The sequence below is a fragment of the Styela clava genome, chromosome 4 (assembly GCF_964204865.1).
Source record: "Styela clava chromosome 4, kaStyClav1.hap1.2, whole genome shotgun sequence".
Lineage (NCBI taxonomy): Eukaryota > Metazoa > Chordata > Ascidiacea > Stolidobranchia > Styelidae > Styela > Styela clava.
In genome coordinates this window covers 9,642,639-9,661,634 of record NC_135253.1, presented here as the reverse complement: position 1 = coordinate 9,661,634, position 18,996 = coordinate 9,642,639, and the positions used below count along the sequence as shown (strand labels likewise).

Below are 18,996 nucleotides of genomic sequence, written 5' to 3'. Positions count from 1 at the left end.
ATAACTTATTGCAAAAATACATTCAATTTAGTGGGACATAGAATATTACACTTGCCGACAAAAATTCTTCATAGTGCCCAAGATGTCTTAACCGTTTTTAGCAAATTTGAGGGCGTTGATTTCAGAAATGCTGTTACTTTTTTTATATCAGAGGTCTAGTTTTTCTGCTATGGTATATATCCCTCTCTGTAGGAAGCCGTTAGCTACAATAAAGATAGACAAATTAAAGAAACATCATTTTTCTGTAATTTTATTAAACATATGCATGGAATCTCACCAAAATATTCACAATTAAAGCTGGAAGTTGTAATAAATGATAACTATAGATGTCATCAGCTATAAATTGACGTTTTAATAATTTTCTAGAATATGGGAGGCCCCGGCACCATCGCGCTTGATAGACCAGTAGTAGTCTGCAAGCATGGTGGCATTCCAACAACCTTGATGGCAAACTTCCATGCCGCTTATATCTTGATGGAAGGGCTCCCCTTGCCCCTTTTTCACATCTCCTAGATTTTATGGAAAACGGGCAAGATGGCTTTGCAAAATATGTAACTTGATGCTCATATTTGCACCCAGTTGACGGAGACTTGTGAGTAGTGTTTCAACAAGCTCTTTGCAGTTGTGCGCCTCTGATTTTCCCTAAAGGAATTTGTCTACATATTCAAACGCCGTCTAAGCACTCAGTTCTGTCGGATTCATAAAATTACAGAAAGTTGCGTCATCCACTAACTTTCGAATCTAGGGTCCATCAAAAATTCCAGCTTTTGATTTTTCTGTGATTAGACTTTCCTGCAAATATATTTGAAAACAGTCGCTCAACCTAAGGAGGAGCCAGAGTTGTGAAGAAAAACACATTTTAAACTTTATTTGGAACTGTTTATAAAAAAGCTCCAATGTTGGACATCAAGCTGCCGCAGCAGGCCGGCAACATCGTTGCAATATACTATGTCTTTTTCCTGAATGAAACATGACAAAAATTCAATAAGAACACTTGAAGCTAAAAGTTCAGAAGATTCTTTGGAAAAGTTGAAATCTCTAGTCAGATCATTAAGTTATAGTTGAGAAAAAAGCTGTGGCAGTGAAGGAAAACCGATATCTGAAACAGCTCCTTCACTACTATCAGTGGACAATACGGAGTTCCGATCTTTTCCAGAGCCAGGAAATTACAATTTGGCAAGCCTTCAAAGCAAAACAATGCAGCTTGTTTATTTTCTGTCTGACCTAAAAAAAAATATGCCACGATCGGAAAGCTTATTGGCTACACAGTGTCCACTTCTTATCAACTACATATCTATACCAAATTTGACTTTTACTTCAAGCTGTGTGATGTCATAATCGTTTGGCACACATCACAATAAAAACCTTGTAATTATAACGCTAAAATGCATATAGAAATACCCCTAATTTTAATGTAAAAGGGGGGGGGGTAGGTTAGTATGTGCAGCAAGATGGCACATAACCTGAACTTAGTGTGATTACCAGGTTGAAGGTATTAGGTTGTGCGCCATCTTGTTGCACACACTACCCCAGCATCAAAAACGGTATAAAATAGCAAATATTTCAATAATTTGACCTGATGAGAAAAAACTAGTATGATTTTCGTACTCAGCACCGCTAAATTAACCTAAATCAACTTAGAAACCTTGGGCACCAAAAAATGTGTTGGCCAGTGTTATTCACCCGTAAATGATACACAATGCTATAGAAACAAGCGAAGAATATTGTACAATAGTGTCGCTCAATGAAGTATTTCAGACAAAAACTCAGTGTCGAACTTCAACCATTCATAATAAATCTCGCAGGAATCAAGCAACCAACCCAACCGAAGTCTCAGACTGTATGTCAATTTAATAGGCAGTCGAGAAAACTAGAACGTAGTAGAATTTCGACACAAAAAGAGGTATCTGGACCAGGACCTTCTACGATCATACAGGACTAACTCAACTTCAACTCTTCAAGTTCACGCTCAGGTATTTTTATTTTGCAAGTTTCGACGCCCAAATTCAACAATTCGCGTATATATACTTGTCTTTCACCAGCATCAACTCACAAATTCTTTTAAGTTGTTTATCCTTATAAAGTTATTATTACAACTGAATGTTTTGTGTGTCTAACGCCACTCCATCGGATCAGAAGCTACGAACCTGAGCAAATCAATCCGCCTCATAGAAATTCAAAATTACTAGGACAACTTCATGTTACTACCGGATTTTCAGACATGTTTACCGACATCGCCAAAAAAAGCTACGCAGGGAAAAAGATTAATATTGAACCTAATCATTTTGGGCCAAGCGTATGATTGATATACGCAAGCCGATTTCTTTACCAAGCAGCAGCATTTATATCACCTATTAATTGACAAACGTTTATAAAACATCCACTTTATTCTCTTATTCTCATTTAAAAAACAAAGCCTAATAGAAATACTCGTGGCCCACGGAGAAGGGTCCTACTTCAATATCGAAATCAACTATAACGTTCGACTATGGGACGCGGAAATTGCATTCGCTTATAGCCGGCTTATGACCAATATGTAGGCTTACCATACGTCCCGGTTTAGCCGGGACAGTCCCGTTTTAGCATGTTTTTCCGACGTCCCGGCGGTACACCTACATGTCCCGCTTTGCAGTATGACAGTCATGAATAATTTTTTCTATTTGATACAATCACAAAATTGTTTTCTGAACGGCAGCCGATTTACCACAGATTTGCGTTTCACTTCACTAGTTTAGATAGAGAGAAAAAATGTTATGTCATAGTTATGATATGAAGTATGAACCATACGTTAATTGAACACCCAACTGTACTGTCGTTGAATCTTCAAAATTCCGAAAACAAAGTGCAAGTCTTCTAATGAGTTGAACCATTTCCATTATTTGTAACAACGACCAATAAAGAATATTGTAATAGAATTTACAGCTAATTTTGATGCCCTTGTAGGGACAATCATATCAAGTTGTTTGGGTTTCGGTAATTCGCGCAAAACTAGTATTATTAGTTGTAAATCGGGTTTAACTCAGATTCTTCGAATTAGGATAAACGAGTTGGTTATAACAATTCTTACTGCGTCTTTCGCGTCGCAGGCCATAGCCCGAGGAGAAAACATATTGTTTCGAATTTCGATCGGACAATCAAGATTAGACCTCCTGCCGTTCTTGATAGTAGTACATTAACTTTGGGACCAAATTTAATATATATAAGCACGCCACGGTTTGTATCAAAAAGATAGGAGAGGAGAGTAAAGACAGAAAGTAACAGTATTTATCCGTAAGATACTGTAGAATTGTGACGATCAGGTAGGCAATAAAATATCAATCGTGTGTTGGTGAATTCTGATTTCTTTGCATTCGTTGTTGGGAGTGAAGATCAAGCAATTTCAGAAAGAGAGTGCGATAGAGATCAAGCTAAGGATTGGACCGCTCCCATCTGCCTTTATAGGTTATATAAAGCCATGAAGGATGGCTTGTCCGATCCCCACCGTCCCGGCTTTTTGCTTCAGATATATGGTAAGCCTATACCTGTGTGCTAAACAGAAGCAGTTTTCTTGTGCATAAGATCCATATTAGTAAGTCTATTTGGTCTCTTGAACTAGCTAATGTGTGTGCGACAAGCACGCGTCATAAATTCAACAACACCAAGTTATGGTATACTTCAACTCGACGAATCAAAGAATTTCCTAAGATTGACGTCACTTTAAAGTTTTCAATCAAATCGTTTTTTATTAGTCATTCAGGCAAACGGGCACAATAAATTGGAAGCAAAATAAAAAAAATATACGTATTCATGCATTTGCACAAAACGGACAGGATAACCGCGAAATGACCACTTGGTCTATTTGTTGGCGGCTCCCTTGCAATAGCTGTAGATTACGAAGTTACCACAACATAAGTAAACGCTGCAGATACACTGTGTAAAATTTTTGTTTTTACGCTGTTTTTACCATGGCCTGAGATAATTTCAAAACCTATTTTAGTGATTTTTATCGATAGCTTAATTAAAGGGGAATGCTCGTATACCATTACTTCAGTATTCTAGATTATTGTTTGTAATTTTTCAAATTGGAGTGATTTTTCAATTTTACAACAACAAAAAACTTTTCGATCGACCCATTGCGACAAAATATCCCTTCCAAACAATCCTAGGATAAGAAGAATATTCAGGGCCACCTACTAAAACGCAACGTATTCTTTTTCTTAGTTAGTACATGTTTTTCTCATATTGCTGTCTAAAAAATATGTTATTTTGCAATACACTCATTTAGGATATATTGTACCTTTTTCCACGAATGCATGGTGTGGTGATTTGTGTCTCAAAATCTAGCAACGCTTCAAAGAGCCACGACATTTGACCCTGCTGACGTATACTGTTCGTCCTTTAATAGCATGGTGTTTTCATCACACATGGTAGGTCAAACTTGGTACGAGAGAAATGTACCCCACCCGATTGAAATAGAGAGCAAATATGAATCAAATAGTGTCGTTTTCTTGAATTTTACACTTAACTTTATTAAATTAAAGTTTCCCATCAAAATTCATGACATCATGCAGCATTAAAGGGTTAAGAACTATGTGTACTTTAGCAACATACGCTAGTACTTTTGGTATTGACAAACTTTGAACTTTCAAATAAAATTATTCATCATGTTTTACCAGTTATTTGGCGAATTCCATATTAGCATATCGATTAAAACGAACCCGTCAAATTGATTGTTGAGGAAAATGCAGTTGATTGTTGCAGCGAATCTGCCAACCGGAAATAGATTTTCAAATTGAAGCCTGAACCGTTGAACGTTATTCAAACGTTTGACCGCAACGGAGATGACTGGCTCAGTGCAGGTTCTACTAAAACCTATCTAGAAAATCCACTCAGATATCCAACACTAGTAGAATAGTATGTTTTAGAACTTTCAAGAAAATTGAACTTATGTGAAGATAACGACAGTCTTGGCTCTTGGAAGCAGGGTTCGGTTTCGGAAGATATATATATTCAGAATTACATAATAAATTTTTGCAATGCTATTGACATTGATTGTCAGCAAATTATTGATATATATTCGAAATCGTCAATTAAGGCAGGGAACTTTGTCTTTGATAGTGAAAAATCCGTGCTAGTCCAAAACAACTCGGTTGATCTTTTTCTTGCGAAAGGCGTACTTCATAACACGAATTTGAGTCTATGTATTGGTGAGCGAAAAAGGGTAACTAATTTCCAGAGTATCATTTCATCGTTTTTCCAACAAAGCGAAAAATCAGTCCGTCGGGTGTAAATTCAACGGAATTTTCAAATAGTAAGGGTATTTTTATGAATATCAGGAAAATAATAAAACTATATAACGAAAACAGTTTTCGTTTAGAATTTTGTATACAAGTTCAGACAATAAATGGTAAAATAATATTATTCTCCCCACGAATGAGGGCGGCCATAAACGACTACGGATGTAACGGCCCTTAAGCTAGAATTGGGCTTGGTTGATATTACCAAGACCAATTGATAGGTATCACATAACTAAGATGACTTGATAGGTGTAAACTATTTTTAAGCCTCAACTCTTTGTATGCTCGTAAGCGAGAAATATTACCGACAATAACTTTTATAGCAACGATACTTTGGTTCTTATTTTATTTCTGTGATTTGCAATTGTTTTCGTTTCATTTTATTAAAAGAGATATTTCATTAAAAGGAATTCCTAATTACTCTCTTCTATCTTCAGGGTTTATTTGGAATAGTATACTTCTATAGACATTTTACTCTAATTGTGGTATAATACGAAAGTTGTGTTCAGTGTTTAGTCGGACTTTTATCAGGTTTTTGGTTTGGCATATTCATTGTTCGCGTCTGGCCAGCCTTAATTATGTTCCATATTTTAATTTCGAGTAGAGCATAATGAGGTCATATACAAACGATGTTTCAAAAATTTATTGCGTATCATCGTGCGTATCATTTATTGCGCAGCGGAAATGTGACGACGACGGAAATCTTAGAAGAAAATTGCTTACTTATAAAATTTGACTGGTGCATTATAAATTCAATCTAATGCAGGGGTCGGCAAACCGAGAAAATGGCCAATGAATCACATTTTTTCACACAGATTTCAGTTAAATTTCAAGCAGCGCGCGAAGACATTTGGATATTTTCTGCGCCATTAAATCATTTGCACTCAGCATCAATTTGTTTACGTTCTGTTGCCATTTGTCTAATTATAATCAATTAACAGGCTCATTAAACGAGTGATTGGGAATTATATACTTGTTAGGTTATAATATAATTTAGTGTCTCAAAACAAATTCTGTTACGTAAAGAATATAATCGTCAATACAGTTGTCTTGTTAATATAATTCAGTGAAGCGTCGCGGGCCAGATTATATTGTTCCGCGGGCCGGATTTGGGCCGCGGGCAGTAGTTTTCCGACCCCTGATCTAATGGTACCATCGAGAACAAATGGAAGTTTTTTTTTATTATTTAGCTTAGAAGCATCGCAGAAATTCCTCAGGCTTTTTAATTTTGCCGATTTTTATAGGGTAATCGCAATATTTATTCAAATTTGAGAATTTTAATTAGTCTTGAACGTTATCTTTCATGCGTTGTGAAACATGTCGAAAGGATATCAGGTTTCAAAGTTTCATACCTCATACGGGATGCCGAATCCATAGAACCGGTTTTTACCGTCTGATGACGTACTCGGGAATGCCGGCAAACCTTGTTGTCTCTAGAAAGTTGCTATTAAAGAAAAATAAGTTTTTTTACAACAACAATAACATCGAGAAGAAAACTATAGATCTATATGACCACTTCGTTTCCATTAAAAAATAATTCCCACTGTACACAAATACTATCGAACATTAAGGGAATAGTAGGGGAAACTACCACAATATATAATAACCAAAAGTCGTGATGAGTGAGAGCAATCTTCGATTCAGAATTTATTTTCGTTTATATTCTCAATGATGTAATTTGCTTTCATTAAAAATTCTTTTGAAACTTTTTCGGTCTTGAGGGAAAGACTTCGAATTCACCGCTGAGGACAACACCAATACAAAAATTTTATGCAAGTAACAAAGTACGGTGGTATCGTGCTAATTTTCAAATTTTTTGAAGTTTGAATTTGGCCAATTTTGTGAAAATTGAAGAATTTGGTAAGGTAATCGAATTATTACAAACTTTTATGGTCCCGACGGCAAGAGTCTGAATTCAAATAGAAGGCTAATTTGAAAACGTATCGAAATTAAAAATTGTTTTGACATAGTTTGATTTTTTATGCTTGTTAGGTTGGAATATTGACAATTTTGTAAAAATTAAAAATTTTGGTAAGATAATCGAATTACTACCATAAAATTCGAATAACTTAAAAGTGCAAAAACTTTCAACTTGACAAGAACAACTTATCATCGCATCTTGATACAATTTGATAACACGTTAAAATGTCTGTAGGGAGATGCTGAATTATACTGCACATCTTGGCTGCATATTTTCGTCATTTACAACCCAGGACTTCAAAATCGCACAATGGTGCCTGGTTTTGTAAATTTGTTTTCTCACCTGTACAGTGGTCTTTGGTTCTGAACTAATTTGATGTATGAATACGGTTGCCAACCGTCGTTTATTTTGAAGGACATTTTAGCATCGTTTCGAGAGCCACAAAACATTCAAATCTAGGAAAATACACTACAATGATAATTTCGAACTCACTTTAAATGTATTCTCATTTACGCGCAAATATTATGCATGAAACCGAATAAATTGGCGTTGGATTTTACCTATATTGTGTCGCATTTCTTCAAAATAGGATTTTTCTCTTTGCATCTCACTTCGGTTCGTATGCGGTCGCTTCAAATATTTTGTATTCGTTTACAAACTTCACAAAATTTCATCCATGCGACAATCCCTATGTCGAACGCGAACCAATCGCATATGAGATATATGTATGCAAAGCGGGATACGGATGAATGATTAACAAATACCGCAACAGTGTGCCCTTGTATACTGTTTTCCTTTGCATACGCTATATATATCTGAAATGGTATAATCTTGGATTTAAGTACATACGGTTAAAAAGCATTGAATGAACACTTTAATCGATCAGATTCATCTAAAAATGACAATATCAATTGCAACGTTATTATAATCTGTAACGGCGCTCTCACTTTCTTTTTTGTTCAAGGGGCAAAAAGTTAAAAATTAGGAATAGGTCACTTATTACCTTGCGTGAACGCGACGAAGCGCGTGAGACTTCCAAACAAACAGTTCACCGCGGTATGGAATTATCCTATCAGAAGATTTCAAAAGTAGAAACGGATGTGGAAGTATCCATTCACCGTTATATCAATTAGTTTACAGAAAATTAAGATGAATTATTCTATCTTTCCAGTTGTAACTCATGATGAAATTGTTAGTATATATTTTGTTTTTATCTCCATATAGCATCGGCTTTGAATTATTGAGTTTATATAGGATTTATACGCAGAATTATTTTCGGTAAAATTTCTACGAGCTATTGCTACCAATGGAAAACAAGGCTTCGCTGGTTTTAGAAAAGTGCAATATCGTATTTGAACACAATGACGAAGAAGGCTTAATGGAGGCCTATAATACATGGGCCGCAAAATACGATACCGATATGGAAGTTGTAAATTATAGCGCTCCAGTCCAAACTGTGAGAATTGCGCTAAAATATTTGAGTTGTGATAAATCCATAAAATTGCTAGACGTTGCTTGTGGCACTGGACTCGTCGGAACATTATTGCGAAACAAAGCCTTCAAGGGACTACTTCATGGAATTGATGGCAGTCAAAAAATGCTTGAGCTTGCGCGGCAAAAGGAGATATACGATGAATTATTTACCCAATTTTTATCACCCGGAAAGCCAATTATGGCAAGTCGTGGCCTAAAATATGATGCAATACTATGTGCTGGGGGGATAACCAAGAACCATCTGGATCCTGAGCTCTTGATAGATTTCTTGGATGTTTTGACATCAGGGGGAATAATGGTGTTTGCTTTAACTAAAGGTAAATACAATGTGGAAGTGGAAAAAGTCGTTGATGAGGTCTTAAAATCTCTGATTATTTCTGGAAGAATTGAAGAACTTGAAGTGTATGTGAATGAGGATACATTTAAAGCAGGTGAAGATGCTGTACCAGAGAATTTCAAGAAAGACGATTCGTCTTCAACTTTCCCCTGTTGTATTTATTGTTACAAAAAAAAATGAATGACCACAGGACAGTACTTGCATGTGTGTCAGTATTTGGTACAATTTCATTGTGTTATGTAATTGTTTTGTGTTCATGCGATGTTGTTGTTAGGAAGTATTAGTTTGTGAATAAATGCTTTTCGCCGTATTAATAGATTGAATCACATTTTTTGGAAGTAGAATGAGTAGCGGGAGTGCTTTTAATTTTGTTTTATTTTATTTCTGAGCTCCAGGAGGTCTAATAATTCGCCCGAAATGTTTCTATTTTTTTCAAAAATAATGGGATCGCGTTTATGACATTTTATTGCAACAAATTATTTTTCTGAAATAATTATGACATCGCAGCAGTCATTGAACTTTTGTGTCCATTTATTTGAGAATTTCTTTCTGTACCTACAGATCTACTATTTTACTATAGAGTTCGATCTATAGGGTTCTTATCGTACACAACAGTTCCTTAATATGAGAGACCTTGTCACCAGGTAAGAGAATTCAAACGCAATATCACAATAAAATAAATAAATATTAATGGTATCCTCACATGTGAAGTAAACCTTCAGGCCAAATATTCTGAATTGCAGTAAAATAAGTTTGGTTAGTTAGATGAAATCGGAATCATTGGAAAATGCACTTCAGCATGGTACGATCCCTCGTTTTAAAAAGATTAATATAGATTATGTAGTTGAAGATATCGTAATTACTAGATAATGTGATACAGCAAAAACTTCCAAAATTGATTAAAAGCCGATTAGGCACGGGGTGGCGCATTTTAAAAATCATTGAAGTTTGACATGAACAGCGAATATCTAGCAAAATACAATACCAAAATCATGGCCTCCTAAAAACTTGTTATTTTCAAATTGTTTAAATTCGAAAGTGATAGGGTATTGGTATTCAAACATATTATCTCAACAATAAAAACAGATTCGTTCTGCGTCCAGTATAGTAATTGAAGTTTCACCGCAAATGGCACTTGTGAAAAATAAAGAAAATATTTTCCTAATTGACGGAAGTGATATGCTCGACTATTGGTCGTTATATATTTTGAGACACTCGAGAGAAGACACTCGAGCAATAATGCATACATGATGCTAATGCACATTAGTAAAAAAATTGTAAATCAATTCCAGTTAAATTTCTTTCTAGTCTCCGTAAAAGATATAAAGTGATATAAAATTAATCGCACAAAATAACGAGATATAAAACACTGCAATGAAGAAGAGAGTATTGGATCTCAATCCTTTCATCCTAGAAGACCGGTAAAATGGAATAAAATGAACTCACGGACCGGCAAAATTTTAAATGAGTTAAACATAATAAGGTATTATTGCGTAATATAAGATCGGTTGTAGGTAATAAACGGTGCTATCACCTAACTATCATGTGGAGTGATATCGTGTAATCCAATGTGCGAGTAACACCAGAAATACTTGAAGAGCCCGATCCCAAATAGTTCATCCAACATTTGTTGTTTTGACTTTATTGCATTATCGCATTAGTAATGAACATCGATGAGTCAGTTTATTCCAGTAATTACACACAATTTAATCTAATTTATGAAATCACTCGAAATATTGACTAAATAAATAAAACAAACATGAAAAATACGACTTACAAATTGACAAATTCCGGAGCTTAAGAAACAGAGGTGCGCTCACTAAAAACTCAGAAAGAAGAGAGCGGCGTGCGGGAGAATTTACATATGCCAGATTATTGGTCAGAATATAAAGCCAAGTTGGCTCAATAGAATACATATTGAGACTCCTCATGTATTAACCATGGGAATAATACATGAAATTAATCATTAGTGTCAAATTTTGGATAATTATCACTCCATTTAGCTGAATACGAATGTACTACGCTTATAAGATTGAATGATTATCGCGGAACTGGCATGGTTGCAAAAAATAGATATTACGAAACACTTTTCTGGAACACAACCTAGTGCCCATAATTAAAATGAGGAAACATTTCTTACATCGGTTTTCACTATATTTCTAGGGAAAAAAAATAAAATATATTTGAGGAATAAATACAATGCCGGGCATTCACTCTGTTTCTAGGTAAAACACACATTTTACATGTCATATCACGTACAAATACAATTAGTGAGTATATTGCTGCTGTATTCTTTCCAATATAAGAGGAAAACGAGGCATCAAAAAAGTTTCTGCAACACGTAGCTCTGCAGCGGCGTCCATTCGATTTTTTTTCTTTGTTTAAAGTTTTTTCTCCTACGTTAGTGGCTAAATTTACGTACAACAGTTTGATTGCTCGATTACGTAGCGACTCGTATTCATTTTCAAAATATATCCAGAAATGAGACAGTGATTGTTTTTTTATAAGCACTTCGCAATGAATGCATTTCGTGCAGAAGTAATTCACACTTTACATAAATATAAGTTAGTACATTTATCATCAAATCTACAACACAAATATGATTTCAAAATTATGCACCGCATGATTCATTGAAATAATTTGAGTGCCAATTTTGAAAATGTTTAAAGAATTTATTTCTGATTCCTCAGATGACGTACAATATGGCCAATATCCAAACCACTGTGTCCTCAAACTTTCAAACTCAAATAGTTCGAAGCAAATATATCACGACGGCAATCATTTACGAAGTTGTCAATTTTTTCATCAGATAGTTCTCATCCCTTCGATTACGATGTGTAGTTGGCGTGAATTTTTTAAATATATTGAATCCATAGAATCTGTGGAATATTTGTCAAAATTTGGTTTGAAGTCCAATCTACCACATCGGCTGGAATCAAGCAATCTTCAATATAACTTTACTTATTGTAAATATATTACAAATGACACTCATTATGAATACCAAAGCAGATCAAAATCAGATACCTTTTGTTATTCTCAGCTTGCTGGATTGTATCTGGCATTTTCACTCCCAGTGTTTCCGGAATGCAAATGATACCAATAGTTCCACTCAAAATAGTTATCGTACCCATTATCCAATAAGGTACGGAGTATTCAATTTTACCTGTTAAAATCAAATTGCGTGTTCTGTTACTTACAGTGCTTAAAAAGTAGGGTTACCATATTTTTTTGACTTCAAAGTTGGACGCCTTTTACTACATAGGCCTACATTTAAAGCCATCCCTGCTGTCTTCATTGACCATATTGTCATCGAGAGTTCATGCGCATATTCTTTGTCTAAATATCGGGTTCAGTTCGAAAAATAGAAAGAAATAGACGCTACCGATACACATGATCCGAATTTAGATTTTTTTATGTCCAACAAAAGAAATAAAGAATAATGAAATAGTCTGTCGTTTTCAAGCATTGAGATTTACCTATTCGCCTAAGCATGCTTTTCTGTAGATACCACCTTCAAAAAGACGTTGTTCAATGTTACATTCACGTGAACGTCCGAACAGGGCCAATTAGAATTGATTTTACATGGGAAACGTTAGCTAACAATGTTAGCGGGAAACAACGAAACAAACAAAATAACGCATTCACCTTCAGTAAATAAGCTAGCGTTGCGCTACGCTACCCTACGTCCAAACGTCGGACAGACAAAAATATTATAAGAAAAGATCATGTTAATTCAGAACTACAAAAACTATATACTGTATAATGAAAATCTGAACCAAGTCGAATTTCGGAAAACATCATCATACACTTACGATCTTGCTGTACTTACTCAGAAACATCACAAATGGCGCGATGAACGCCCCAACACGACTACAGAAAGATGCTATGCTCATTGATGCACTTCTTTGTGGAGTGGGAGCTATTTCGGACGTGCTCAAGAAGATGATATAAAATACTGCACTTACGGCACCTTTCCCGATTATTGAGATTATTGTTCTGAGCGTGGATAGTTCTAAACTTGACAAATATTGTAATAATAAATTCAGTAAAGACTTTCTTTTAGATACTTCAATATGCTAACTGAAGCAAACAGTTTTCAATCGAGATAAACTGAACGTCTTGAACTATACACATATATGTGTTGCGTGACGAAATGCTCATTGAGTACCAATATAACTGACAATAATCTTTGTCATGCCACGTGCTTCGCAACAACCAAAACTTAGATACGATCATCATCATTCATCATTAAATCGAAACATTGCATAGTTGATTTCATACGCAGGTTTAATTACATATATTTCATATTTGGGAATATAAAGTTGGAAATCGTTTTGTTTTTGCGCAAGATTCGTTGCAAATTGATTATTTTCCAAACAAGAACGCAGCCCGCCGTGTGAATGCTGCCAACAGTGGAACGTTTAAAACAGCTAACTAGGTAAAAGTATTTATTCGTAAAAATATGGCAAAAATCTAACCTTCAGGTAAATATGGTAAAATAATGGTGAAAACTCCACAAGTTAGCAGAAAAAAAGTAGTGGATCTAGGGCGACCGATCATGTTAACAGCATAATAACCACAAAGATATGCGGGAAAGTCAGCAAATGCGCAATACAATATATTCAGGTAGCGATCATCACTGAAGCTTTTCGAGTGAAACGCTATTGCATAGTAAACGTGACCTGTCACGAACCTTGAGAAAAAATAAAGCAAATTAATATTATGTAGTATGTATGTTTATTCGTCTCGTAAAAGCAATATAAAAGAGTAAGTACTTATAGATACTGAAGACGGGATGTATGCACAAGACCATATTGGCCTAAAACACAGATGTGCGGCATACACCCCTTTGATTTATATAAATTTTAATAGGGTAAATCAAATATGTACAATATGGTCCTTTATACAGGCAGTTGTGCGAGGAGGGTGGGTGGATGCGGTAACAGGGATATGGGTGGAGTGTACAAAACTGTTTGTACAAAGGAGTTTGTTAGACAAAACAACATCTATAAATAGAGACACAACACAACATGAAACACAATGCATATGAATATAGTAATAAAAAAATTTTCTAAAAAAAAAAAAAATTAAGAATTTGGATGAATGTACAATACCATTGAGTGATGATACCACATACTATAAAACGCGGGAATGGTCAAGTTTAAAGGGTGTGTACATATATGGTATGCACCACTCAAGGGCGACAGTGTTATAAGTGGTCTATGGCTGTTCTGGCCAAAATGTGACCCTACAGGTTTTGGCGAAATATGATAATAAAGGTATGTATCAAATGACTCACTATTATAAGGTTTTTTTTGAAATTCTGGATTCAGCCAAAAACAATGAAGTTTCAAAAAAAAAATAAAAAAAAATTAATAAAAAGCATTTCCACAAAACCTATTATGGTTGCATTTCAGCCAGAAGATTAGAAAGGTATAAAGGTACAGTGGGATAGGGAATGATAAGTTATAAAGAGAAGCCATTTTACCATGTCATGGATTTTCCAATGTAAATTAAAATAATAAAATTATATGGTATCCCGGGATGAGCAGAAGAAAAAGTGGTAGCAACAATGGAAATAAAACTTTCTATCAGTGAATTAAAAGTGATGTGGTGACATCAATGACGTTTCTGCAAAAATCCTGTTTTTAATTTCTGCTTGGACTTCCATCTTCGGACGCAATGACAATACGGTAGGTAGTGATTGGAATATACTTTTACCGCAGTTATCAATTTCAAATATTGCTCGGCGTAAAATTATTCAAATTTTATTCATCAATTTATATATACAAAATATTTTACTTACCATGCAAAAAAAGCTGATAGGAATCTGTAGGTTAATGTAGATTTGAAAATTATGCGAAGCGTCTCTATTAGCCCTGAGGGTGATGCCGTTATTTCACGAGAACCAGCTGTATGTGTCTTAATTAAAGTACAAAGTTTTGTGCAAACGAGCTTCTGAGGCGTTAATAGATTAGTAATAAGAAAATAATAAACTGCAGTACTTTTCTCAATCTTTCGAAATTGACCTTCTTTCGGTTCATTTTTGCCATTTTGTTCAATCCTGCGATCGCAGCATTTGTTCTACCAACTGTTGATAGCCAACGTGGTGATTCGGGAAACAACCTGCAAGATATTATGAAAATATGCAAAAAAGGAAAAGCATTGTGATGATTTTAGAGTTAATCTGAGGTCATGTTGTAAATCGCTACTTTTATAAGAATTGTTTTTTTAGTAATGTTTAAGTTATTGTGTAAAGAAAACTAAATTTGACGATTTTAATGCTGGGGTTTTGTTTTAAATTTGAAACTGGATTAAGAAGCAAGAATGAAAAGTAGGCATGGTACCAATGTACGGTTTACTGATAACTAAGATGCAAGAAAGATGAAACATTCTCCCGACATCATATTGCTTGAAAAAAGTGATATTAAAAAATATGGGAAATGAGGATTAACAGTCAATAGTGAAATTAACGTTTCCTTCCAAACAATCATACATTTACAAGAGTTTAAGTACAAGAAGAGCTGAATGTTAAAATAAAAACAAAAGCAATAGACATAGTTAGCGTAGGAAGAGTGATAAATTGCCAAGTGTTACATAATACAGACATACATACCAGTAGCCCGGTAGATATAGAAAGACACTGAGTACCATGGATACCCAATTGTAAGTACGCCAGTTTTGCGCATAATATCCAATCAAGGGAACAATAGCATATCCAATGGAAAATGAATACATTGAACTAACGGCCATAAAATTTCTTGACTCAATCGATATTACTTCGGTCACTATAAATAAAATATTGTGAAATTTAATACAAAAATACAAACACACTGATGCACGTTTAGAAATAAATCTTACCTAGTACGAAAGCAACAACGAAATTGATGAGTCCTGTCATCCCAACAAAATAAACAGCAACCAAATATGAATAGAAATCCCAAGAAGCAGCCGTAATACCCATGGATATTATCTGAGCCAAAGAGGCAAACAAGTAAACCGGCCGTCTACCATACCTTTGAAATTTGGCAATATTTTAATGACCGATTACACGTTATAATTTACATCACATAGTCTATTAAAGGAAATCATAGCAGTTCTTTTAATCAGGGGTGCGCAACCTTTTTTTACAGGCGGGCCAAATACAAATAACTGGGTGAAGCCGCGGGCCGCACCTGTAAACTCTACCTACGAAAGTCTTTGAATACGAAAAATTTGTAGTTTTCATTAGGTATTTTGATGTTCTTTTTTCTTACCATGTGTACCCTAAGCAAATTTCTACCTCCGAATGAGTTTCCGTAATTGGAACGAAATTAATTTGTTTCAAGCCCCTTCGTAAGTAGAAAATTACGTAATTATGGGCGCTCTTTACCTGAAAATGCATCAATCCGTTCCAAGCCCCCACAAAACTCGGACATAAATATGACTGGGCTAAGCAAAGACCGTGGGGAGTCGGAGACGGTGAGAGCAAGCGATAAAAGTCAAAATCTAAGAGAGAACGTAATGCACAAAAATGAGCATACGAACATGAAATTCAAAATTAGAATTTACTCTTTTTATTTTGCAGTTTTATTTATTTTTTCTCTAGTTTTAACTGTTATGCTTATCATCGTATTCGCAACTGAAACTGAGTGAGACTTATTGTACGTACCCGCGGGAAACAAACATGCCAATGGGATGGCAGATAGTTGATTGGCGTGTGGCAGGGCAGATACCACAGACTTATTATATTGCTTACAACACCATTCGTTGATTCAGAAAACGCAAATGTAATTACGCGATCATCGTCATTATCAAATGAGTGAACCTAATTCCCAAATTCCCATCTGCCGATAAAAGAGAATTAAGATCGGAAATCTTCTTTTATTTTGCGAGTCGGCGCTGATTTAAATATTTCATGTCGGCCGTTATGATTTTATTTTTGATTAAAAGTTAATACCATCAACTTAAACTGAACGATATTGTCATCAACGACGCCGCGATAGAAACTAAATAATATTTAGGAGCTAATTTATACGCTTTAAATTGCAAGAAATGATAAAATTTGCCCTCACGTTCGATCACTATCGAAATGAAAAGATGAAAACAATTAATTACAACACAATTTGCGCACAAACTATCTCAACAAAATTGAAATATACGATAATACTTGTAAAATATTTTCATTCAAAAACATTCTCGACGTGCAATAAGCACTTCAAGTCAGTGCTGCCTCCGGTTGCGATAAAAAATGGAATATATAATTGTAAAATGTTTTAAATCCAAGCGTTGACGGCGGCGCTGGGATATGTGCGCCATATTCGGTATTCTTACAAACACGAAAAACGATAATCGAAGTTTGCGATATTCGAATAATAAATTCGAATTGGACATCCGTGCTTTAAGAACTGCATTAAATTAACCTAAAATAAACAAATGTCATTACACGCGTTTTCGACCTTTCGTATGTAAAAAATCTTACGTTAGCCAAGGTCATATTTTTACGAATAGAATTCTCGTAAGTTAAATTTTTTGTAGGTAGAGTTTCTACTGTAGACGCAAGCTTTTGTAACATTGTGTATTTTCAGACTGGATCTTTCTAGCTATTCTCACTGATATGACATGCAGTGACACTCAGGTATACTGGTATAGGCTTCGCGGCGCAAGGAGATTGACATTGCTCGCTAGTTTCCAAATTAATTAATCTAGAAGCTTGTTTCGCGGGCACATCATTCAAAATTTACACCTCTCCGCGAGCCGCACAATTTTTCTTTGCGGGCCGAATTTGGCCCGCGGGCCGCAGTTTGCACACCCCTGCTTTAAATGAAGTTATTCCTCGAGTGGTTAATATTTTCGATATATTGCTCATTGGCGAATCAGAAAATGTACGAATATACCTGTCAGCAAGTATGCCAACTATTGATCCACTTGCCACTCCCGATTGAAAAACTGTAATTGCTAAAGGTGCTTTCCAATCATTGTTGCAAACCATTTCAAACTGGAAATTAGAATATAGAAATTTAAATTTTAGTTGAGTATACAAAAAGTACAATTTAAAATAAATATCACATACCTCAGTAACTGAAGTATCATGATTCGGCAACATATCAAATATATATCCATTTGTACATGGTATGATGTCAACAGATTCATTGAGGTTTATAAGAGAGAGTGTAGAATAATTTCTCTGATACATGTGGCAATTACTTTTACTTATCTTTCCATAATTATCGGGTTCCATGGGTATAAAAAAGTCGAGCAGATTTTCATTACTGCTTGAGTTCTGAGAAAAAGATTCAATTAGTTATCAAAGTTGCTTGTGTGTGAATAAACAAAAATACCAAGTCAAACTGGTATGCAATTTGTAACATTTCGGTATTTTTGAATATAAATTCTGCCGGAACGTAAGTTTAGTCCTAGCCTAGGACAAATGAAATTCGTTGCTTAATAACAAGATTTGCTAATGGTTGTATGTCACATGTCGGAACTTACGTTTTTCAATATGCTTTCAATTTCATCAGATAATCTACATCGATGGCTTGGTTGGAAATGAATGATGGCAAACTGCAACCCCGTAAAAGCATTTGGCAAAGAAGCGGCAGACACAACGATAAAAATCACAGTTTGGTAACATCCCCACTTCCCCAGTTGATGGAATGCTTCGTCGATATTCATTTTCTTATGTCATAAATTGTATACTAAAGTCAACTATAGCTATTGTAATGAACAAGATTTATCTAGAAATATCAGAATGTACATATGATAATGATTGTTTAAATTTAAATATTCACTCTATTAAAAAAATACACATAGTATATACATTTTAGATGCAGGTAATATACAGTTCTAGTGCATCGACGCTCAGGAAGTAAATTCTCCAGAAACTCAATTAAACTCATTGAAATGAAAACAAATAACAAATTTTCAAATATGAACGCACATTCTGTATCCGACACACGACTGTGTTATGGAAGCATTCGATGTTCACG

At 35.0% G+C, this 18,996-nt stretch overlaps 2 protein-coding genes across 3 annotated transcripts; one reads left to right on the top strand and one right to left on the bottom strand.

Annotated features, from left to right (window-relative positions):
• The first annotated feature begins 8,575 nt into the window (after window positions 1–8,575).
• LOC144421964 (methyltransferase-like protein 27) lies at window positions 8,576–9,208 on the top strand. The gene has a single exon (XM_078111602.1). The coding sequence runs from the start codon at window positions 8,576–8,578 to the stop codon at window positions 9,206–9,208; it is 633 nt and encodes a 210-aa protein (XP_077967728.1).
• A 1,453-nt stretch (window positions 9,209–10,661) lies between these two features.
• Window positions 10,662–18,768, bottom strand: LOC120326871 (solute carrier family 22 member 4-like). Of its 2 annotated transcripts, none has more exons than XM_078112238.1 (11): window positions 18,500–18,768; window positions 18,081–18,290; window positions 17,905–18,005; window positions 15,890–16,044; window positions 15,645–15,816; window positions 15,034–15,154; window positions 14,835–14,950; window positions 13,507–13,721; window positions 12,858–13,040; window positions 12,053–12,191; window positions 10,662–11,957 (listed from the first exon to the last, which is right to left on the bottom strand). In XM_078112238.1, exons 1-11 carry the CDS (start codon window positions 18,680–18,682, stop codon window positions 11,834–11,836), a joined length of 1,719 nt encoding a protein of 572 aa, XP_077968364.1. In that variant the 5' UTR covers window positions 18,683–18,768; the 3' UTR covers window positions 10,662–11,833. The 2 variants fall into 2 exon arrangements, with proteins under 2 accessions (XP_077968364.1, XP_039249157.2); XM_039393223.2 differs by having other exon boundaries at window positions 10,662–11,907.
• Between the last annotated feature and the right edge of the window lie 228 nt (window positions 18,769–18,996).